At 43.6% G+C, this 24,966-nt stretch overlaps 1 protein-coding gene across 6 annotated transcripts in view; it reads left to right on the plus strand.

Moving 5' to 3' along the window:
* Positions 1–24,594, plus strand: part of ATXN2L (ataxin 2 like) — a 1,992,254-nt gene extending 1,967,660 nt beyond the window's left edge. For all 6 annotated transcript variants that reach the window (XM_044058577.1, XM_044058574.1, XM_044058578.1 and 3 more), the window contains one exon: positions 24,513–24,594. In XM_044058577.1, the coding sequence (XP_043914512.1) occupies positions 24,513–24,562 (50 nt within the window). In that variant the 3' untranslated portion in view covers positions 24,563–24,594. The remainder of the gene's footprint in view (positions 1–24,512) is intronic.
* The last annotated feature ends 372 nt before the right edge of the window (positions 24,595–24,966 follow it).

A 24,966-nucleotide genomic window follows, 5' to 3' on the forward strand; every position in this document is an offset into this window, starting at 1 on the left:
ATATAGTTTTGCCTATTGGTGATGGTCTGTTTTTCCGAGGTCCTTTTCCCTTGTCAGTATTATTTTTCTCATTGCACTTTGTTTTGTTACCCACACCCCCAACATTTTTTTTCTTTTTCATATTCTTCCATATCTGACCTCTCATTTGATACATAAAGGCCTGACATACAAAATGAATCAACAAGATAAAAAACATCTTTATTGCTTCTGTCTTGCTGATGTCCATAAATAGCATTTACATAGTCTTATCTGTTTGGTAATTTCTTCCCACATTTCTTCAGCTGCTTGCTCAACATCAAATTTCAACCAAATTGTCAACTGTCTCATCTTGCCACGACTCCAAAAAAAGGAAAGTAGTCATTTGTTGGCATAATTCATAACAATATCATTTGTTTTGCTTCATTTTCTTTATTTTCTGCTGTAGTAGTAAAACATTTCTGCTTATCAGCTGTCACATTCTGATTGGGTAGCATTTTCTCATTAGTCTTTCCCTACTTATGTCTAGTTGTATTTGATTGCTCTTTTACACTTAATTCTTTTTGCATATGTAAATTATTTATTTTTAAGTCATATAGATGCCTGTTGTTGTGACTATTATCCCATGTCTATTTTGCTTTCATTGTGACATTTCTAATCTTAAGTTTACAATTATTTCAATCCTTTGCAAGCTCATTACTACATTTCAGATTGAATGATATTTCCCTTAGTTTGACCTACCCAACTGTTAAACAGCTTCCTTTTCTGAAGAAATGTCGGAAAGTGCCAATGTTTGTCACAGTAATCTTTCATTTGCTTACAAAACTTCATTTGTATAGGTGCATTTTGGTCTGACACTGTCACTGAGTGTCTTTTCTTGTTTCACACCATGTTGCAATATTCTTTCGATATGCAACAGCTGTTTAATCTTACACAATAAGGATATTTCACTAACAAATTTCATTCTCTCAATTTCATTACATTTATAAGCCCAAATACATGAATATATTTGTGTACGTATCTGCCCTCAGCTGGCATTTTGTAATATCTTGGCCCACCAGAGAAATCTTCCTTATTTCCTATAGTGTTCCACTCACAAGTAACTACCATACGTCGTTGATCAAAGGCTATAACTTTTTCCATAGTATTTTGTTATTGTCTACATGGTTTCTGTGGGATATGTATTGCAGCCAGTGAACTACCTATCCTTCATTTGTTTTTCAGTCTTTATTTTGATACTTTTTGTAATTAAAGACCCTCCTTTCTTTCACTCTTATTTTGTTTCAGCAATGAAAACCCTCCATCCCACTTTAATTTACAAAGCTTTCGCGTTCTTTATGACTCAGATGCGTTTTGTCTAACATTTATTAACTGTGTATCGTTATTGTAAATGTAGGTTGGCAGCTTGTCCTTTTTTCTCCTGTCCACCAACTCACTAATGTTGCAGATTAGCAAGTCTGTTGGTAACATAAAGCTTATCTTTTATTCTGCTTACATATATTTTTTAGTTTTGAGTGGAAACTAGTTTTTCTGTCTTAAGTCTTTTGGTTTTTTAATACAGTGACAGGAATGGACCCCATTCCTAAGTCAAAGTACAATTAAAGTTCATGAAATTAGTATTGTTTCACTCTTTGATGTCGGTCAAAAGTGCTCTTCGCAGCACCCGCAATGTGCTTAGTAATGACTCCTTCAATTCATACGGTGTTACATGAATTGATAACGTATCTAAATACGATTGTAAATTCTTTTTTATAAGACCTGTTGCTTCTACTGCTATTGGAACTGTCTGGGTATCTTTCTTCCACATGGCTCTCATTTCTGCCTGCAGATCCAGGTATTTTATGACTTTGTGTCTGTCTGCACACAAGACACTGTAGTCACTGGGTGTGGTGATTTTAATGATCAATGCTACTTTTGTCTTCTTTTCTTGAACCACTATATCCCGTTTTCTAGCATCTGTCTTTTGAACTGTCAGTATTGGGTGATCCCATGTGATATAAACTTCATCATTTTCTATGATTCTTTGTGGCTCATGTTTCCAGTGTTTTTCAGCCACTTCAATACCATAATGTTTGCACAATCTCCAGTGTAACAGTTTCCCAAATTATTATGCTTTTCAGTATACAGTCCCTCTGCCATTAGTGCGTTGCAACCAACAACGTGTGTGACTGTTTCCAATTCGGTTTTACAAAACCTCCATATGTCTGTTTTTCCCACATGTTCAGTAGACTTTGTAAACCAGCGTGTACGTAGCCCACTATCTTGGGCTGCCAATATTAACCTTTCATTTCTTGTTTTGAATTCGCCTCTCCTTAACCATTCCTGCATTCATTCTTGATCAACACCAGGCTCTTTCAGAAGTTTTCTCCACTTGCAACTATATTTGTTTTTTACACATTTCTTGCCTTCTCATCTGGTCCTTCACCTTATATTCTTTCTTTTGTATTTTGGCACATTCAGTTGCTGCCTGGTTTTTATCCACTTCTGGTTTGATTTCCATTCCTGCTTGACGTCGATATGCTTCTGCTAAATTAAGCAGAGACGTCATCTTAGATTTGTTCTCCTCGTTTCAAAACTTTCACTACATTTGGATCTTGTGAGGTGAATAAATGTGTGGAGTCTCACGATTGCAGATCTATACATGTAATCAGTTTCAAGGAGGCCCATCCCTCCTTCGGAATAGGGAATATATAATTTTGGTATACACTGATTTGTATAAATCATTTGGTAAGCATGAAGCATCCTTCTTGTTTTAATATCCAGTCTATCCAACACTTTTTGGGGGCCAGTCAATCACTCCAAAACTGTAAGTTAGGACAGGAAGAGCAAATTGATTTATAGCTTGGATCTTGTTCCTAAATGTCAGTGCTGTTTTCAGGATTAATTTAAGTCTTCTAAAGTACCCTTACTGAGTTTTATTTGCATTTTTTCATGTTTTATTGCTGATCCTTCATAAATTCCCAAGTATTTATACACTCCCTCTTGCTCAAGTTCTTTTATATCACATTCTTGTCTCAAATTGATGTTTTCCTGGTGCTGCAGTTTTCCTTGTTTAAAGGTTGCTTTTGCACATTTATCAAGACCAAATGACATTCCAGTGTCATCTGAAAAAGTTCTGACAACCAGCAGCTGTGCCTTCAGTTCCTCATCTGATGAGCTATACAGTTTTAAATCATCGACAAAGAGAAGATGAGAAGTCATTAGACTGTTGTTTTCTAGGAGCCAAATTGTAGTCATGGCCTAAGCTGTTAAGTAAACAGCTTAATTGATTAATGGCAGGGCAGAATAGCAACGGTGACAAAGAATCACCCTGGAATATCCCCCTTTGAATTTTTATCCCTGGAATGATAATCTGTCCTTTATCATGGCTTAATTGCGAAGTGGTCTACCACTGTTTCATGGTTATGGTAATGTAATCAATCGGTGTAGGATGTATCTTATATATTTTTAAGCACTCTTTTATCCATGAATGTGGGATACTATCAAATGCTTTTTTGTAGTCAATCGATGCCATACTTAGTTTCTTCCCCTTCTTACAGTTCTCCACTGTAACTTTGTTTAACAACAAATGATTCTTTGTTCCATATGACTTTCTTTTATTGCCCTTTTGTTCTACTGCCATAATTGAGTTTTCTTCTAAATGACTATAAACTCTGTCGGCATCATTTCCCATGTATAAGTTTGTACGTCGTTAGAAAACAAGTTACTGGGCTATAATTTTTAGAGTAGCTTGTAGGTTCACTCTTAAGCAAGAGCATTGTTTTCCTGTTGTTAACCATTGCAGTGTGTGTTCGGGATGCGCATATAAATAGTTCATCTGAAGTTGTTAATCTTCTTCCTATTCATCACTGATGGGTCCGGTTCCGAGTCCTCGGAAACCGAGTCGGCCTTATTCCAAGCTTGCATGCACCAAAACCACTCGAGCTAAGCTGCTACCAACAATGCCCTTTGCTCGATTACCTCAGATCCCGTTTGCCGCAAAGCCATATAGCAGCGTTTCACCGAGCTCTCCAGCTAAGTGCTTTTTTCAGATATATTTACTAGTTTTGAAGAAGTTTTTCTCCTTTTATAATCTGTTCTTGATTTCTATATTGCTTCAGCTCTACCCACAGGTATTTCTCTCTTGCCATTGTTGGTAATTTCTTGGTATTTCTAACTTTCTACCTTTGTGGTATCTTGTTACCATTGTTGGTATTTCCTTTCTCTCTCCATTTCCTCTCTTTCCCTTTTGTGCGAGTGTGTGTTCTGGGATGTCTGAAAAGAAGGGAACTACGGGGTTTAAACACAGCTCTTCTTGCAGTGGTAAACTACCGAATAGTGACCTCCATGAAGAGTGTGTGTGTACTGTTTGGGGGTCCCGCATTTGTCGGCAAAACCCCCATGTGATATTTGTGCTAGTTTATTAGCGGCCGCTGAATGAACGTCGTAACAAACTGATTGTAAAGGACCTGCTTGCTTTGCCTTTTTCCGAGGCTATTTCTGCGACTGAGGTCTCATCCCCTCCTCCTTTGGACAAGAAACATCCTCGCTGGGACCCCTCTTCACTGGCCTGTGACAGAGGTAAAAGTCACAAGCACAAAGCCCATAAGTCCTCATCTGAACACCGTTCTACCTCCTCTGTGCCGACTACTACATCAGCTCCTAGCTCGGATCCAGTAAAGTTTACCGAGGTCGCCTCGTCAGCGCCTACCCCGGCACCGACGAATACGGCACCATCTACTGCCTCAGTACCGACTAGCATATCGGTTTCTCTGTCGGCACCGACATCGCCTGTTTCTGCTCCGATGTCGGTTCTGACAACTACCTCAGAACCGTTCTTGTCATCCACTCCTGTAGTAACTTCAGCTTTGAGCCCGTTCACGGCTCCAACCATACCGTTATTACCAGTTGCAAAATTGGAATAGTCAGTGCTGTTCTGTGACACACCATGGACCCGATACTCATCTACTGTGGACCCATTTGCCGGACAAGTCTGCAGTCCCTTTTTGGACCGGCCTGATTCCCCTTCAGGGGCATCGGTGAGATCCATCAGGAGCCTTTCCGAATTGGATGTGGTGCACCTTTTTGACCAGCTGCTGACCGCCAGGGGAATTTCAAATCCACCTAGACCCTATCCCACTCCAGGCTTTGGGTCTATTTCTCCATATTTCTCCATCAGCCCCTACTTACTCTCCTCCCTTGGATCCCTCAGTTCCACGGCTCATTTATCCAACTTTTACTAGCGGAATTCCTTCCTTCCTTGGCGCCAACAATGACTCTGTCTGAGGCCCCAAGATCCCTTTGGGTGTCGGTTCTGTCGGAACCCACCCTTCCTCAATCTCATGCTTGGGGGGGGTGGAACCCCCGGTTCCGGTGTCAGTTCCGACGGTTTTGTTGGCCCTGACTTTGGATCAGAGGGTGACTACCACTCCGAGTTCGCTTGAGGCTCCATCCCTGGGGGCTGTCTGGAGCGGGGTGTGACCCCGGTTCCGATTTTTGTCTTCTTTGGTTCCGGGCTCCCATTCCTCTTCAGGCGGGCCCGCTTTCCGGGTGATGGAGAGGGCGCTTGCTGCTAGCAATCCTCCTCAGTTGGTTATTCCCCCAGTTCCTTCTGAGCCATAGCTGTGAAAGGCCACCCCCCCCCCCCGGACTCCGAGAGCACATGGCCCAGGAGACCCCTGTCCAGGGCATTTCCCTTTCCGAGTCTTCTTCGGATGCTCCCACCAAAGAACCCCCTCGGAAACGGGTGTGTAAGAGGAAACACATGGACTCCCCAGAAAAGTCTCTCACGGACGATACGAACTATGATGATGGGGAAGGGTCCCCATGGTCACCCCCTGATGATGTCTCCTTTGGAGACATCATGGACATCTTGAAACAAAGAGGTTGACTGGAAGTCCTCCAACCCTTCCTCGGACGAATCCGTATTCCTGCAGGCCTTTCACTCTTGGCCCTCTACTTCTTGGGTGACCCCCCCTGCCGATGAGTTGGTTAAACTCATCGTGCAACGGGCTTGGAAGAACCCCGACTCTATTGAGGTCATCCCCAGGAGATCAGGCAAAGTACTCTCCCCTCCAGAGGATCAACCCCATTGGTCCAGAAGTTTGCCAGTGGACACTATGGTGGTGGCGGCTGCCACGAAAAAGGACCTTGCAGAAGAGAGTCCTGCTGTTCACCTGCCCAACAGAGAGTCCCGGGCAATGGACAGGTTAGGGAAACGAGTCTTTGCGTCCGTGACCTTCACAGTTAGGTCTCTGAACTTTCTAGCACATTTTACGAGGCTCCAGAGAGATCTTATCTCCGAACTCTCAGGAACTCTGGCGGGTGAAGTATCAGATGGAGCACGAGATAAAGTTGCTTCCCAGCTTGCCACCCTAGAATCCTATATCTAATTCATCCATGAGGTTGCTGTCACACGCAACCGAAGGAGCAGTTAGAGTTGCGGGTGCAGGCGTAGTCATGAGACGTCACGCCTGGATGCACATTTGTGACCTCGCGGACTCCTTCAAGTCTTCCTTTCTAAATGCACCTATTGAGCCATCTGCACTGTTCAGTGCTAAGGTCAAGGATACATTAGCCAGGTGAGAGCAAGACGTGAAGACCTTGTCTGCCATTGGCCTACGCTTTTCCAAACCCAGCATTCCTTCTCCAGGAATCAGAGGAGCAGAAAGATGTGGCACAAGAAGTCTCGAGGTCCTTTCCAAGATGCACGTGGTGAGGACTCCTCCAGAGATAGAGGCAGTTCCGATAATGAAAGACGTCCCTTTTGGGGCAGAGGGGGTCCTTGGAACCAGGACTCCAGAGATTCCTTCTCAGGTAGACCATATTAGCGCTCCTGAGGCTCTGCCCGATTGCTTTCCTCTGGAAGCAGTCTGGGTGCTTTTTTTCTCTGCACCAAGCTGCCTGGCTCTCCATTATGAATGATCAGTGGGTGCACAGAGGCTACCATATTCCACTAATATCTTATCCAAGACCTCCGAAATCCCTTTCTGATGTTCCACCCAGTCAAAGGGAGGAGGCAGTTTCCGAAATATGAAAGCTATGTCAAAAACGAGCCATCCAACAGGTCCCCCAGATCAGTGCGGATCAAGATTATTTTTGGTGCCAAAGAAAACAGGGGACTGGAGGCCCATTCTGGATCTCAGCCAACTAAACAAGTCAGTAATTCAGACCAAGTTCCGCATGGTCACGATTCAAGTCCATTCTCCCCTTTCTGCAGGAGGGTGTTTGGATGTGCTCATTAGATCTCCGGGATGCGTATTACCATATCAAGATGGACAAGCGCTCCAGGAGCCTCCTTTGCTTCTGGTTGGGAGCCAATCACTACCAATTCAGAGCCCTGCCTTTCGGTCTCTCGATAGCCCCCAGAGTGTTCACGAAGTGTGTTGCAGTGGTAACAGCTCATCTGAGACTTTAGGGATTCCAGTTTTTTCCATACCTAGACGAATGGCTCCTCTCCACCCCCACCAAGCATATTCTGGTCAGGGCCCTCCGCTACACACTGGCTCTAGCGGAGTCATTAGGCATCACTATACATTGGGAGAAATCAAACCTTCAAACATCACAGCAACTGGAATTCATAGGGGCAGTATTCAACACCCAGTTAAGCCTAATCTCACTTCCTCTCCACAGGCTTCAGAGACAAAGAGCACAAGTTCAGGTGATACTCTGTTGAAGCAAGGTGTCTGCAAAGGAAATTCTTTAAGCCTTGGGATCTATGGCTGCAGCCATCCCCGTAGTTCCCTTAGCCAAACTACACATGAGATTACTACAGTGACTCCTTCAGGCCCAGTGGATACCCAGTCTTCACCCCCTGAGCTCAAAGGTTCTCATCACCAACATTTGCAAACAAGATCTCCTCTGGTGGATGAGTACAGGCGAAAATCTTTGGTGTCGTCCCTTACAGGTTCCACAGCCCAGCACCACTGTGACAACAGATGCTTCCCTGATGGGGTGGGGGGCCACTTTCAGGGAAAGTCAGTCCAAGGCACGTGGTCTGATGTAGAGGTCAATTTGCATATCAGTGTCCTGGAGTTGAGCGGTGCTATTGGCGTTGCAAGCTTTTCATCCTCTCCTTCTGTCCAGAACGATTGCTGTCCAGTTGGACAACATGTCCGTGGTCTGGTACATAAACAGGGAGGGACCAAATCTTACCCTCTTTTTCGCGAAGCCATAAGAATCTGGCAGTGGGGAATAGCTTCCAACCATTTTCTGATCGCAGCGCATATCCCGGGGAGCTCCAGTGTGATTGCTGACAGACTGAGCAGATGCATTCTTCATCCTCACGAGTGGTTTCAACCCGAGTGTGGCGGCAGAAATTTTCAGCCGTTGGGGCCAGCCATGCTGCGACCTTTTCACCTCCCCTTCAAACACAAAATGCAGTAGCTACTTTGCCCTCTTTCCCCCTCTCGGGGAGTCACCCAGAGATGCTCTAATCCACGATTGGCCCACGGGTCTCCTTTATGCTTACCCTCTGATTCCTCTTGTTCTACGGAAAGCTATTCGGTTGAGAAGCAAAGTGATCCTCATTGCTCCGTTCTGGCCTCGTCAAGTGTGGTTTCCCTTCCTTCGACCTCATCTGTTACAACCTCCTTGGATCCTAGACAGTCGTCAGGACCTCATATCTCACCCACAAGGGCTGACTCCCCCGAATCTGTCCACTCTCAAGCTGACAGCTTGGTTTCTCCACTTCCGTTAATTGCCAGGCAGTAAACCCTCTCTTCACCCGTCCATGATATTATCTTGGCCTCTCATAAACCATCCACCAGGAAACTTTACAGGGATAAATGGAAAAGATTCTCTATTTCGTCACGTAATCAGAAGCTAGACCCATTCTCAGCCCCCGTAGCCACTATTCTTCATTATCTGGCTAAGCTGTTCAACAAAGGGGCCTCTGCTTCCACCATTCGAGTTCATCTAGCAGCTGTTTCCAACTTCCATAACAGGTCTGAAGGAGTACCACTTATCTCCTCTCTCCTTTGCAAGACCTTCCTCAGGGTATTTTTCACAGCAGACCTCCCATCAGACAGCCGGTGGAGGCATGGAATCTGTCCTGGGTTCTGCAGGCTCTTTCTCTGCCCCCGTTTGAGCCAGCTGTGACATGTGATCTTAAATTCTTGATATGGAAATCCTTATTCCTGGTGGCTATAACTTCAGCAAGAAGAATTTCTGAATTACAAGCATTATGTATCAAGAGCCCTTATCTGATCTTTCATAAGGACAGAGTATCATTTCGTACTAACCCATCCTTTCTCCCCTAAGTGGTTTCTGATTTTTCGATTAACCAGTCCATTGAGCTCCCTGTGTTTTTCCCAAATTACTCTAACTAGGGAGAATACTGCATACATTTCCTCTATGTTCATAGACAATTACGATTCTGTCTGGACAGAACTAAATCCTTTCACAAGTCAGACCAGCTTTTCATTTCCTTTGCAGGCCCTAGAGTAGGAGGTGCAGTATCAAAAGTTACTTTGTCTAAATGGCTGAGGGATTGCACTGCCTTCACTTATTCACTTACAGAGGGATCGAAGCCTGGCCAAATCAAAGCTCACTCAACTAGGGCTATTGCAGCATCTGTTGCCTTCCACTCTAGGGCCTCCATGGATGACATTTGTGCAGCTGCCATTTGGGCTAAGCCCCACACCTTTATCAAGCATTACAAATTGGACCTCATCTCCCGGGGGGAAGGAGCGGCCTTTGGCTCAATGGTTCTCAGCAATGTTCTTCCATAAGGGCCACCCAGGTTTTCCAAATAGCTGGGGACTCGGTCCCATCAGTGATGAATAGGAAGAAGATTAACAACTTTAGATAAAGAAGTTATGTCTTACCATAACGTTCTATCTGAGTTGTTGATGATCTTCCAGTCATCACACCCTCCCACCGACCCCCTCCTAAGGTTCCTGGCGGATCTTCTGGGTCTTTGTGGTGTATTAGGGTTTCTGCGCAGAGATGGCCTCTGACTTATTCTTTCTCTATATGTTGCATGCAAACTCAATCTGAGGTAACTGAGCAAAGGGCATTGTGGGTAGCAGCTTAGCTCGAGAGTTTTTGGTGCACGCAAGCTTGGTATAAGGTATCTCTGTTCCAGGGGCTCGGAACAGGACCCATCAGTGATGGGAAGATCAACAACTGAGATGGAACGTTATGGTAAGACGCAACTTCTTTTTACTCATGGCTAAATCCACGTGCAAAGAAGTTAATACTTTAAGCCAAAAGTTAGGTACTGCATCTGGGCCTGGGGTTTTCTCAACTTTGTTTCAATCTCTCTGGTTCTTATTTCATCCCATTTCATATCCTGTACCTTTAAACTTCTTATTCTTTCTTTTGCTTCTTCTATCCATTTAGCTTCTCTATTATGTTCCACAGGATCTCCATAGATACTTCTCCAAAATGTATCTACTTCCTCTTTTTTTGGTGGCCTTTCAATTCCTATTACTTTCCGATTCTCTATAAAACTTTTTTGGGTCATCAATAAATTGCTTATTTTGTGTTTTTCCTTATATTTATCCTTGTATCTTCTAAGTCTTTCCGCCTGTTTTGAAACTTAGTTTATCTCCAATAGTACATAATAGATCCTGGTCTGTTCTAATACCGCGCATTGCTTTTATCACATCTATCTTTCTTAGTATTTTTGTTGATCTATTCCCTCTTCTATAATCTTCTAATGATAACACTTCTTGTCTTATCTGCTTTTTAGTTTTCTTTGTTCGATATTTCCATGATGGTATTCACTTTCACCCCCTCTTTTCCCTCGCTATTGTGTGTTCCTGTGGTAGAACTTTATCAGTTATTAATTTAACAGCACAGTAATATATTTTGTTTACTTCTGTTGTATCGCATGGATCTCTATGGACAGTCCTAATTACGGTGTTCATTTGTTTTATCAAGCTTCTGACTTTTGGGATTTTATTAACCTTCTGCAGTCTGTTTCTCATTGATCTTGAAATATCTGTCTTTGTCTATTAAATCAAGCAACTCTTCCTTTTAACTCATTTTCTTCCATACTGAGGGCACATCCCTTGTTTTTCGTTTCCTGTGGGCATTGTATAGAAAGTTCTATAGCATCTTCCTCTGGCACATTCTCTTCAATTTCATCCTGTGCCATCTGTTGTTCTGTCATATGGGAACTCACTGGGCTATCACTCCTCAACATTGACTGCATCAGAGTTTCCACAATTTCCTGTTCCTTTCCCTGCTGTCCAGCTTTAAGTGAACACCTATACTGGTTTCCTGTGGAAGGTTCCAAAATATCTTGATATGGCACCTGACTAATTGCTTCCTGTTCCACTAGTTTCCCCTTAATTTGGATATCCATTGCTCTATCCTGTTGTGGTGCTTTCTGTAATTTATTTACTACACTGAATCCTTCTCTTTGCAGCTGTTCCACAACCTCAGTTTCTATTTCTTTGACTTCTCCATTACTAATCTCTTTTCTATTTTTCCTCTTAGTCTTCTTATCTTTTGTATTGTAAAGTTTTCCTTATCCAGATTCCCTTCCCTATATTTTTCTTCAAATATCTTTGGTGCTGCTCTTTTTTGCATTGGTTAGTTTTGCTTTCTCCTTTGCATAAATGTTGTTGTGTCTTTCGGCATTTCCTGGTTAGGGGTCACCACAGCGGAACTCCGGTCCGCTAATGATTGGCAGTAGATTTTTACTTGCCGGCCCTGACACACAACCTTCAACGAAGGTACGCCCATTCACACATGTCTCTACACAGAAGACGCTCTAGCTGAGAATCGAACAGGACGTCTTGCTGTGAGGCAACAACGCTACCGCAGCACCACCACCGCAGTGCTCTCCTTTGCATAAATATTACACCATATTAAATCTCTTTTTCTTTCCCCTGTCCATATTTCTTCTTCACATGTCTCCTGATCTTCTTGCTTTTCCTTATTCTGGGGGCTCACTCCATCATGCTGTGATGTAGTCTGTTTTAGACCTTCTACATTAAATCCTTAATTTCGCAGGCACTCCATAACTTCAGCTTTTATTTCTTTAACTTCTGTTTTACTAATAGTCTTTTCTACATTACATCTTTGTGCTATTAATCTTTTTATTGTGAAATTTTCCATATCTAGATGCCTTTGCCTGTATTTCTCTCCGAATATCTTTGAAACTGCCTTCTCTATATTAGTTAACTTGGCTTTCTCCTTTGCATAAATATTGCGCCATATGGAATCTCTTTCTTTCCCATGCCCATATTTTTTTTTTATATATAGTTTTCTGTCACTGTGTGTTACGTTATATATTTGTATGTAATATTGATCCCAACTGAATCTGAACTCATTTTAATTAGAATAACATGCACTTTCCTCCTCACCAACAAACAAAGTATTAATGATATGCACATCTTCTCAAGGCAGTAAAGATGGCACACTAAAAATAAGAGTGTAAAGCCGCTTCCTTTCCTTTCTACTCGCACTCAAAAAATGATTTACTCCTTTGGGGGCTAGAGCACATGCACCGTAACTCACTAATCCATTTCACATGCACTGTAATTCACTAATCCGTTTCACATGCACCGTAATGCACTAATCTGTTTCACATGCACCATAACTCACTAATCTACTTGTTTCACATGCTTGGCAGCTAGCAATTTAAGTGTCTAATTTGTGAAGCTGTCCCTCTGTCTTTTGTACTGCTAGGCAGCCTGCTTCTTTCATTTAGTAGATTTATTACTTTAAGGCTGTGTTCTTTCCTGTAGTGTATTCATTCCTGCCATTGTTCCTTTTTTTTTTTTTTTTTTTCCACAATTTCCACTTTAACTTCATTAGGTGTCTTAAGTTCATTGGTCTATACTAAGCTAGCTAACACTGGGGCCTTTTTAAGCCTAGCCATGCATCCCAAATCTCTGACAAGTTATGCTACCCTTGATAAGTGTAAGTGGGGGCTTGAGAGATGAACAATGTACAGGCTGCCTGTGCCCATTAGAGAGACAGATGTTCAACTAGGGATTAATTTCCCATTCCCCAGCCAGTTGTCCAAGTTACACTTGAATTTGGTTAGGGAGGAACTGTGCTTCACATAGATGGGGAGCCTGTTCCAGAGAAGAGTAGTCCCTGGGATACATACCTGCTCTCCAGCCGGTCCTATTTATATAACTGGCAAGGTTCAGTTGTTTAGAATGGGTAATTCTGGTGCTGTTTGTTTCCGGATATGAAAGAAATCTATCAGAGTGGGATCCAACAATGTCTTGCATGCCAGCCATAGATCTACCCTCAACAGCCTGTAGGAGACAGAGTACAGGGATAAGGCTTTGAGACGGTCTGCATAGGGCACGTTATTTATGCCCTGTATTCTTTTAGTAAGGAACCTCTGTGGACGTTCCAGTTGTTGGATGTTCCTGGTTAGGTACGTACCAAAAGGGGCGCACTGTACTCAGTGATAGGTCTGACGAATGTTGAATATAGCGGAACAGTGACCTCCTTGGACCTAGGTGCCACACCTTTGTTTACAAGTTGCATAACATAGAACATTTTCCTTTCTACTTTAGAGAAGTGATGAATATCTATGTGAGTCCCCAAGTCTCTGACTACAGGGTCGATTTTTAGGGGGTGCTCTCAGTTACAAAGAATACTCTTATGCATTTCTTGGCCTTTAGTTTGTCCATGGATCTGACACAAGTTATTTGTCTCTGTCAGTACTTTCTGGAGAACATTAGTATTGGTAGGGGATTCTTTGACCCTAATTTGCAATAATCTGCAGATTTTGTCAACCAGAGGCCTCTGACATTGGCCTTGACTTCAAAAACGTTAATGCCAAAAATGGAGCATTTCTGAGACCAATCCCTGCGGGACTTCACTTGTGACTGGCTTCTCTGTAGAAGTGGACTCCCCAGTTTTAACTTCCTGAGCCCTGTCTGTGAGCCAGATGGCTATCCACTGGGTGACATAAGGGTTTTATACCTAACTTCTTGAGTTTATCAGCAGTGCCCGAGTGGGTTATTGTATCAAATGGCCTTGACCAGGTCAAGGTATGTAGTATGGACTGTTTTGCCCTCATCCATTACTTTGGTGACATTCTCAAAGAAATCCATCAGGTTCAGTAGACATGACCTACCCTTTACAAAACCAAATTGGGTTGGGTCTTGTGTCTGGAGGTTTTCTATGTTATTATTGGTAATTTCCATGATGATTATTTCCAGGGTTTTGCATACAAGTCTAGTGAGACTTATGGGTCTGTAGATGGTCCACCTTTGTGCAAAGGAATGACTGTTGCTGCTTTCCATTCATGAGTCAAGAAGCCTGTTTACAGGGTACGGTTAAGTAGCAATTCCATATGGCCTGGTAAGTCATTTCATGCTGTTTAGAGTGCATCCCGGGATGTTGTGTGGGCTCATCAATGCATTGTTCCAGGCCTTAAAGAGAGAGTATTGAGGACTTGTTCCATAGTGGTAGTGGGGGGGTATATTTGATATTTCCTAAGGGGAAGTTGAAGGGGAGAGAGGGCTGAATTTGTCTGCCAGTAAGTTTGCTGTATATTCTGGCTCAGTATAGGTGACTCCATTAACAATGAGCTCTGCATACAATTGTGTATTGCCTTTGAAGTTGTGGACATTACTGAAGAATGCTTTGTGGTTGTCCTAGACCTGGGTGCCTCATTTACCTCAGATTTGGATTTGGTAGACTTTTTTTCTCTGAGTTGTTTGTTTAGATTAATGAGAGTGCTTTTATCCTGCTGTTGCTTCACTTCCTAATTGTTGTTATGACTACTTCCTTTTGTTATACAGCCTGTTGATGCTGTGATTCCAGCAGGGTGGCTTTTTTTGTTAGTTTTATACTTATTGCCGATGGGTACAGCTGCTTCTGCAGCTATTAACTTGCTTGTATAGGGTTTCTGTGAATAGTTCCATGTAGATAATAGTGTTCTCAGGGTTTGGTGGAGGCTTGAAATGTAGGAAGTTAGCCTTAGAGAAGTTCCTGAACATTCCAGGGTTAGCTGGGGTTCCAGGTGTGTTTTTACTTTAAAGGTGACTGTTTTGTGGTCTGACCTTATCAGATCGGACATTGCACTAGGGGGCCTGCAGTGCTCTCCCATATTAGTGAAGACCAGATGCAGTATGTTTACGCCTCTGGTTGGCATATTGATGATCTGGTCCAGTGAATCTGTATTTACAAAGTTCAGGCATCCTTATGCCTGCACATGTTGTGTCGTGTAGCATTCCCAGATGTTCTTCATGTTTCACTGTTGCAGTCATCACGTTTGGGTTATCCCTGCCGGGGTAGCCCATGGCCGGCTCAAATACCAGAGACTTAGTATTTTTGCATTGGTTGCTGTCGCTTGAGGACTGATGTCAGGTCGTCAGTAGTATAAAATAAGGCAGGTGATGCCATTACATCAGTCTTTCTTGCCGTGGAGCTCGAAGCAGAAGCAGTTCGCACTAGTGCCGGTTGGCCGTTACCTGAGTTTTCGTCTACCGAATTGAAGTTGAAGTCTTCTAAAAGTACCCCATTGCGGATCCTTTTTTCTTGCACTAACCGATGTCAAAAAGTTAATAATCGTCTCGCCTGTGGAAAGCAAATACCACACAGAGTCTTCCACTCTTACTGCGTCACTTGTTTAGGCCCAGACCATGACATCCCTCGTTGAAGCTTCTGTGCTTTGTTCAACACCAGAACTGTACGTCATAGGGCCCTTATTGTAGCCAGATATTTTCGCTTACAGTCCTCGAATTCCGATATGGCTTCGGTAAGCCATTCGACAGCAGATCTTACAAAAAAACGTAAAGATAAAGACAGAGACAGACCGCACAGGTCCAAACCTACTGACGACGCTTCCGTTAAGCTAGTCGTCAGTTCTCTGGTAATCAGTGAGGTGCTTTCGCAACCCCTGATGCCCGCTTCTGTTGATTCGCAGGCTGCTACAGAGACCCTTTCGAAGTCCGGTATGCCGCAAAACTCTTCGACTAAGGATCCTGTGGTTGTCTCTACCTTGGATGGGTCCGGAGCTGCTGAGCAGGCACCGGCTTCCAAGGAAGTCCTTCGCACTACCGAATCTTGACACAAACCGACGTCTTTTTTCGTGACTACCGTTCTTTCTAAGACTACTGAGTTTCTTAGGCCCAGGGTACGAACCACACTTAAGATACCGACGACCCACTCTCAGGCGCCTGCTACCTGGCCTCAGTCTCAAATGCTTAAAATGGCGTAAGATCTTATCATGCTGTTAAGGAGAAGCCAAGCTACCCCCTCCAAAACGAAAAGAGATCTGTCCCCTGTCGTTCTGCCTGAACAAGAGTCAGATGAATCAGATGCATCTGAATCTGAAGACATGCAACCCCTCTCCACTTATAAGGATTATGATGCAGAAGATTCCATTCCTTCAGCCTCTCCCCCAGAGGATTTTTCCTTTGGGGAAACCTTGCGTACTTTAAGGGAACATTTCCTATGGGAGAGTCAAGACTACTCTGTCTGAAAAAGAGACTCAGGGAATTCCTAGATCTTCCACAACACAGACCCTTGGCCATCCCCCCAGTCTTGGATGTTGTGGAGGATATTTTCCTCGAATCCAGCTTGACACCTGACGCCCTTCCTCCTGCTCCCAGGAAACCAGACAGGTACTATAGAGTCCCTGACTCACACAAATATCTTTTACAAAATCCTACAGCTGACCCTGAGGTCATTTATCAAGGGCCAAAAGGGATTAAAGCAATCTCTGCTAAGAATCTCACCCTCGCAGACAGGTATTCCCTAGCATTGGACAGATGGGGTAAAAAAGTATACACCTCAGCTACTCTTGCTTTCAGGGCACTAAATTGTCAGTTCCATATGCTAAATTTCAGCAACGTACCTTAGAACTCCTTAAACAAAAAATGTTTTCCTTTTCTGCTTGGGCAGAATCTAAAGATTTACAAGAGTTAATGCATTCTGTAAGTCAAGTAAACTAAATGCACCTTGCAGTGTGGTTTTGACACCCTAGAAGCTTCTTGCAGGGCAGCAGTCACTGGATCTGTCATTAGAAGGCATGCATGGCTTAAGGAACAGCCCCTGGCAGACCATGTCACATCTAAATTGTTGGATGCCCCCTTGCACATTTGGCACTAAGGCAGAAGAGGTCTTAAAAAAGATGGAAGAAAAAGAAAAATCTATGCAACAGTTAAGGATTTCTTGCAGGTCCAGCCCCTTATGTTCAGCAGGCATTGTTCCTCCAAACACTGGTCCTTTACTGCTCCCAGTAAACCAGCCCAGCTCAAGCCCTGTGGAAGCAGCCCCAGGGAATGCAGAGATCTAAGCAGTGGACTACCTCCACTTGAAAACCAGAGGGTTCTAAGCCACCCCCTTATGGTAAGAACTCACAATGACTCAACTCCTCCCTCTGCCCACCGTCACTTACCCCTAGGAGGAAAACGCTCCTTTCACTCAAGCACCTGGGCCACCATTACCAAGGACCACTGGGTTCTGAACATTGTGTCTCAGGGATACAAATTTTCCTTCCACACCCTTCCAACTCCAAAAGGGTTCCCAGATCTACCACCATATCATTGGGCAGAGGCTCAAAAGCAAATCCTTTCACTGCTCTCTATGAGAGCAGTAGAGCTTGTTCCTGTAGAACAGATAGGCCAAGGTTTCTACTCCAGACTTTTTCTGGTGCCCAGAAAAGAGGGCACATGGCACCCCATCCTTGATCTATCCATTCTAAACACCTTCCTGGTGATACCAAAATTCAAAATGCCCACCCTCCAACAGCTGCTACCCATGCTCTCCAAGGATGCTTGGCTAGCCAACCTAGATCTTAAAGAGGCCTACCTCCACATTCCTATCAGGGAATCATGCACAAAATGTCTCCACTTCAGGGCATGATCTCAACACTTTAAGTTCTCTGCGCTTCCCTTTGGCTTAGCTACTGCTCCCAGAGTTTTCACAAAATATCTGGCTCCGGCCATTGCCTTTTGCAGACAAAGAAATATTCAGATTTACCTATACCTAAACGACTGCCTTATTCAGGCAGACAGCCAGGAAAAGCTGCTCAAGCACCTGGCCTTTGCAGGAGCGACCTTAGGTGAACTGATGCCGTAGGCAAAAGGGCTCCACAGCACCGCCCGCCACACTACCCGGTGCCCCCATCCTGGTCTTCCTACACCAAATAAATACTGGAAAAACACCCTGCTAGACCGGCGCCCTAGGCAGCCGCCTAGTTGGCCTATGCCTAAGACGGCTCTGGGCCTTTGATAAGACCCTACTAACCTCCCTAGGAGTACACAATCAACGAAAAGAAATCCAAACAGGTGTCCACCCAAAGGATAATCTTCCTGGGAGCAAGCCTGGACACAGCATCCCAGATGGCATACCTTACTCCAGAGAAACAAATGTTCCTGACAGCCTACTTCTCTCAACTAGCCACCAAGCCCCAGCTATCTGTAAGGAAGATCCTGTAAGCTCTGGGGTTCATGGCATCTTGCATACTACTCATTCCATATGCCAGACTGCATATGAAGAAATTTCAATGGTACTTAGAGCCTTTGGTGTCAACACTCTCAAGACCTGGAAACTCTTCTACCTGTAATTCCTTGCCTCAGAAATTATTTTCTTTGGTGGGCAACAGCATGCTCCCACAACAAGGGAATGCCTTTTTCCCCACCCCTGCCGCCCATACCCTCACCACAGATGCATCAGACTACGCTTGGGGTGCACATATGGATGGCAGGTGCATACAGGGCCAATGGAGCCCACAGCAAATCCCCCTGCACTTCTGTCAAAAAGAGATGATGGCTGTGCAGCATGCCTTGATAGCTTTCAAGCCCCTTCTCTCTCCAGAGGTTCTCCTGATCAAAATAGACAACACCACTGTGATGTGGTACATCATCAAGCAAGGAGAGACTCGCTCAATACCGTCTATGCAGGCTGGCCATGACCCTTTGGCACACAGCCTCTGCCATGCAACTACACCTGTTAGCACAATTACTACCAAGGTGTCTCAACTCTCTGGCAGACCAATTAAGCAGAAATCTTCTGGACCCACATGAGTGACAACTCAACAGAAGTACCTTCACCCTAATAACTCAGAAATGGGGAACCCCGAAGGTCAACCTCTTTGCCTCTCACACCAACCATCACCTCAGCAAATTCTGCACCAGGGAACATCACTGCATGACTTGGAAAATGGATGCCCTGTCCTTCCCCTGGGTCAATCTTTTGGTCTATGCCTTTCCTCCCCTACCTGTCATCCCCAGGGTACTGCTCAGAATAAGGGAGGAAAAATCAAGGACCATTCTTATAGCTCCAGACTGGCCCCAGCAGCACTGGTACCCCTTGCTGCTCAGCCTATCCCCTCTACCTCCATGGCATCTTCCTCAGATTCCAAACCTCCTGACCCAGAGAGAAGGGGAATTCATGCATCCCCAATTTCAGACACTCAGTTTAGCAACTTGGCTTATTCCCTAACCCTGAACCATTCTGCCAACCTCAGTAAACAGGTACTGGATGTTATCTGTGAGGCCAGACGTCCTAGCACCAGACAGTCTTATGCTGATAAGTGGAACAGGTTCTGCACCTGGATCCAGGCTAAGGGAGCCAATATGGCACAGCCTTCCCTCCCTTTCATCCAGGAATGCTTAGCTGACCTACTACACAGTGGCCTCTCTTTCTCCTCTATACAAAATTCATGCCTCTGCTGTTTCTGCTCATTTTCCCACTGAGCAGTCCCTTTTCTCACACCCTTTGATCAAACAGTTCCTAAGAGGGGCTAGCAACTTGAGGCCACCCAGAAGGGCACCAACACCAGCTTGGGACCTTAACTTTGTATTGGAAAAGCTCACCCTTCCCCCTTTTGAACCAGCTGCCTCTGCAGAGCTAAAGTTTCTCTCCTGGAAGACAGCATTCCTTCTGGCCATCACTTCAGCCAGAACAGTCTCTGAACTGCAACCACTCATGGCTGTAGAACCCTTCTTCATCTTCCATGCAGACCAGGTATCCCTCAGAACTAACCCATCCTTCATGCCCAAGGTGGTGTCCAGTGTGGCTCTCAACCAATCCATTAATTTGCCCACCTTTTTTACTAATCCCCAGAACAAGGGGGAAAGGATTCTTCACTCTCTAGATGTGCACAGACAGCTCAGATCCTATCTAGACAGGACTAAATCCTTCATAAAGTCTGATCAATTGCTGGTTAGCTTTGCTACATGGGCAGAAGGCAAAGCCGTCTCCAAACAAACAAATTCCAAAGGGATAGCACACTGCATCCATTTCTGCTACAAACAGCATGGAAAGCCTCCCCCCCAAGGGGGTCAGGACACACTTCAACACAGCAGCCTCCACCTCTGCAGCTTCTTTCCTCAGAGGTGTCCCCACCAGGGACATCTGTTCACACTTTTACCAAGCATTACCACCTGCCTCTCTTCTCCAAATCCAGGACAAAGTTTGCCTCTGCAGTCTTGCAGGGCATCCTAGCCAGCCCCTAGTTTCCGTGACTGCCTCCACCCTTTTCCTCAGCTTTGGGAATCAATCCAAATGTGATGACTGCAACTGTGAAACACGAAGAACATAGTACAGTTGTGTAGATGTTAGAGTGTATTCATTGTTACAGTCCTGGTCCCCCCCATCCCCCTTTCTTCTCATTCTCCTTTTATCACCTTTCTAACTTGTTGTTCTCCTTTCCTTTCAAGGGACATATTGGTATTTATTTTCCACTGTTGGGGTTCTTCCACCAGTACCTGGCCTCCTACTTGGGGTCTCCTGACAGGTTAGGGCAAGAAAAACTGATGTGATGGCTTTGCCTGCCTTACTTTATACTACTGACGACCTGACGTCAGTCCTCAAGCGACCGCAACCGACGCAGAAATACTAAGTCTCTGGTATTCGGGCCGGCCGAGGTTTACCCTGGCAGGGATAACCCAAATGTAATGACTGCAACAGTGACTACACTAGAACATCTACATTTATGGTAAATGTACACAACTGTACTTTATTAGTGGGGTAGTTAGTCACCCATAAATATGGTATTGGGTTGAATGGTGAGTGTTTCCAATAAGCTTAAATACGTTTTATGGACAGTAAAGTGCAAGGAAATGGAATAGGATTTTTCCTGTGGTGATTTGAACATGAAGAAGCTCAAGTGCACCATCCTCTTTGACCTACCTTGAGGTATGGTTGTTTTTGATATAAATTAAGGCATGTCCACCATTAGTCCATGCTTGTTTATTAGCTGGTCTGAATGTGTGGAAGGCATTATAGCCTAGTACTGCTGATGTGTTCTCTCTTGCTTTAAACCATGTTTTAGTGACTGTACATACATCAGCATTTTCTGGGATGGGAAGAGCTTGTAAGGAGTGGAGTTTCGTTTAAACTTGTAGGACTGAGTAAGTAGCACATTTTGATTTGCTTTGTTGGTAGTGTTTTCAGTTTGGCATTGCCTAAAAAAGCACTATGGGGGGAGGACAGTGTTGCAGTTAATATTCGAAAGCCTAGAAGTAAAAGGTGGAAACCATCGCTGACAAAGCGGCATGGTCTGTTGACCATTTTCTTCTTTGCTGACAAATATTGCACCCCCTTAGAATGACACCAGAAACTAAACCAATTGTTAGTCACTCATCTTTTGTTTGTATTGTGGCATCGTCCATGGAGAAAGTAAAATGCTGTTAGTGCAAGGATCATACCAGCCTGGGCATGTATTCCAAGAGCTCAGATATCTCTCCTCATCTAATCTAGAGAAGTACGTTTCCGGTCATTAAGACCCACATGGACTATGACAGAATCATGAGTACATGCATAATGTGTTGGATCCTGGCCCCTGTAATAAATTGACCATGACTTTCTCCTTACTTAACCTGGTGAGAAGAACATCAGTGTCTCACAATAGTGTCTTTGTTAATCAGAATGTTGGATTGTGTAGTGGTTTGCCTTATGGGCTTAGAAATATAGGCTCCAAGAGTTGTGGCTGTATGTATTGATATGGGTGTATTTGAGGCTGCTGAGGGCATTTATGTGTACATCATCTAGGAGGTCTTAGCGGTTTAAGAAGATTACATTTAAGTGCATCACCATATGTGGTCTGTGTATTCTGTACACTGTTTGTGATGGACTTGGTGTGTGCTATTGACAACCTGATTGACATCAGTTCTTTTACGCGAGAGCTTTGTCTCCAATGACATTGTATATGTGTGTGTGTATTTATATTTATATATAGGTTTGCTATTATAATATCGACAATCACTTCTATTTTGAACAAAAACATTGATTTGTTTTCTCAAAATTTGACATTTACAAGGGTGTAACCCGGTAATGTTGATTATGCATAAATCGACATACTGTTTGCCCTGCACCTATCACAAATGGAACAGAAGTTCTTGTTGTCACAAGTACTGTTGTACTACAACACTAAACTTAACGTTTTTGCAGGGAAGCAAGCCCCCCTGCACATTATATATTCCAACTCCGAGATTGCACTACATTGAGGAAAGGGGTGAATTTCCTAAACCGCACTCTACCACCATCTCTGCATTCGCTAATGTGAACTTTCAGTACAGAGATGTTCAGCAAGATGGACATTCGAAAATCCAAATTTCAAGTGTTCCATCTGCAAAGCATCTCCATTCGCAATTTTCATAGTAAGCATATGTATTAGTTTGTTTGAGAATTAGCTGGTTGTCATTAAACATGAGGCAGTTTCTGTATTGCCTCAGGATGCTCTTATCCACCAAGCTGGTAATGGACATGGTGGGAAAGTTCATATCCGTGGCAACAGGCACCTTGTTTATTGATTTAGATAGTTGCATTGAGAATATAAGTAATGTCAGGACTACCTGGCTTACAGCTCTGGGGGTAATGCTTGTTACTGCAAACTAAGTTGCCTTGTGTGCAACTAGGTGTTGGTGGAATTTCACAGGTGCTTTTACAGGAAAAATGTCAACTCAGCATGTCTGCATTTATACAGAGCACTGCCAGACACTTGAGGGGAAACTACTAAAGTCAGACCTGATGATTTGTGAAGTATTTAGGGAGATGTTCTGATGTTAGTGTAGATTGTAGCTTATGAAGCCGTACTTAGAGAAAAGAACTAGCCTTGTCAAGAATGATGAATAGTGGGGATTCACCTAATTTGCTGCTACTATTGCTGGTCTCACAAGAGCTTCACACTGCTCACCAGAAGCAAAACAGTAGCACCAATTCCAAAGTGAGATGGTGGCCACAAGCTCTTCACTGATCAGTATTCTTGTCCCAGATGACGCAGAGGTCTGTAGGCTTTTTATAGCCTTTTCCTAGTAGATGCCTTGAACAACCAGACAAATCAGGAAGGTCCCACATAGACAGACACTCACCAGGAGCAAAATAGAAGCACAAATTCCAAGCTGGCATCTATGGAGTAGTTATAATGCTTTCTGGTGATCATCAGTCTTTAGGAAATAATGCCCCAGTGCTCCTGTCACCAGGAGCAAAACCAGAAGCACTAATCCTAAGGTGACTTCTGAGAAGGGAGAGTGTGAGCTCTCCAGTGATTGGTGGTCTTGGACAGATTTGCACGTTTTAGTGGTAAGATGGAAAAAAAATGGATTAATATCTCTCAAGATAAGCAGCTCTGGTCCCTTTTCTAGTTTAAATATAAAATGGCAAACAGAATACAGTTAAAACACAGGGTAATGAAAATACATTGCAATATACAAAATAAAAGAAGGCAGTGCAGCAGTACAAATTAAGAGAAGGCATATACAAGAAAAAGACCGTTTCCCTCACAGCAGTGTAAGGCGGAGTCTGAGTGAGCTTTTCCATTAAAGCTTTTGCTTTACTTTTAAGATTAGTACCTTATTTTCTTCATAGCTATTTTCCTCCAGGTGGATTACTTTTTTTAGTAGCTCTATGTTTAGTGTAACAACATTTGTCCCGTCCCCTGCAGTAATAGATTTTTAAGTACATTAGTTCAGTAGCTGTAGCTATTTTGTATAATTAACAAGAATAAAGGTATATGTGTTTGTGTGTCTACATCTTACTTGCGTGCTCTCACACACACACACACACACACATGCATGTGTTTCAGCCCTAATATTTTATTCTACTTTCCATTTACCAAGTTGGAGTTATTTTGATGTGCTGTCAGGCTTAGGAGGTGGCCGAGCCAGAAGTTGCATACTAATTTACCTACCTTGAAGGCTGCATAATCCATGTCATGGTTTCACTCATTTTAAAATCTTTAGAGCGTGTACTCCTGTATGGCAGTGCTACCCAGTAAAGATCATATGGAAGATCAGCAGTTAAGGCAAGTCTGTTGCTGTATTTCTTACCCCCTTAATAACAGTATGAAATACTCTGGCACGGGCTACTTTCCATTGTTCTGTGTATTTGACAAGTATAATATGGATGATACAAGATGAGCATTGCTTCCAGAGTTGTTTGTGCATCTTAGTGGAAAACTTGATATAGGCTATGAGAATTGACCTTAGAGCCATATGTATTGAATGTGCAAATCTGAGATAAGGGTTCTGATGTTTCTTACCCTTTGGGAAAATATGCATAGTAATCATATCTAAGTCAAGGACACCTGTTTCCCTGAAAAATGATATTGTTTTGCAGCCTGCATTGTGATTATCATTTTTTAATAAATACATTATTTTCCTTTTCTTTTTTGATAGTTGGGTCTCATGCTCCACAACCGCTACCCTTTCACAGCGCTGGAAACTGAACACTTTGCCTTTGCAGGAGAAGGCATGTAGGGAAAAAAGCAACCACTCATCAACAGAGATGTCCATCCAGGAGCTGCTAAGAACTGACATTTAAAAATAAATTAAGTAAATACCCTAAAACATCCATTCAGCGGAGCTCACCCTGCAAGAGCTTATGATAGGAATCATGGATGAGGATGGATTTTCTCGCTCTTCCTCCCCATTATCTAATGGCTGTCTGATTACAAATGCACCTTTGACATTGAAACTTCAGGGAGAGGAAATACTACAGGATGGAAACTTCACTCCCTTCCCTCCTCTTCCCAAACTGCAGGGATAAAGGATGGCCATGGGAGGATAACCGTACTTTCCACACCTCTTCCTAGAAATGAAAACAAAATCTTATTTTACTGCCCATTATTTA

This window comes from Protopterus annectens, chromosome 16.part0 (assembly GCF_019279795.1).
Source record: "Protopterus annectens isolate FY-2018-M chromosome 16.part0, PAN1.0, whole genome shotgun sequence".
NCBI classification, from domain to species: domain Eukaryota; kingdom Metazoa; phylum Chordata; order Ceratodontiformes; family Protopteridae; genus Protopterus; species Protopterus annectens.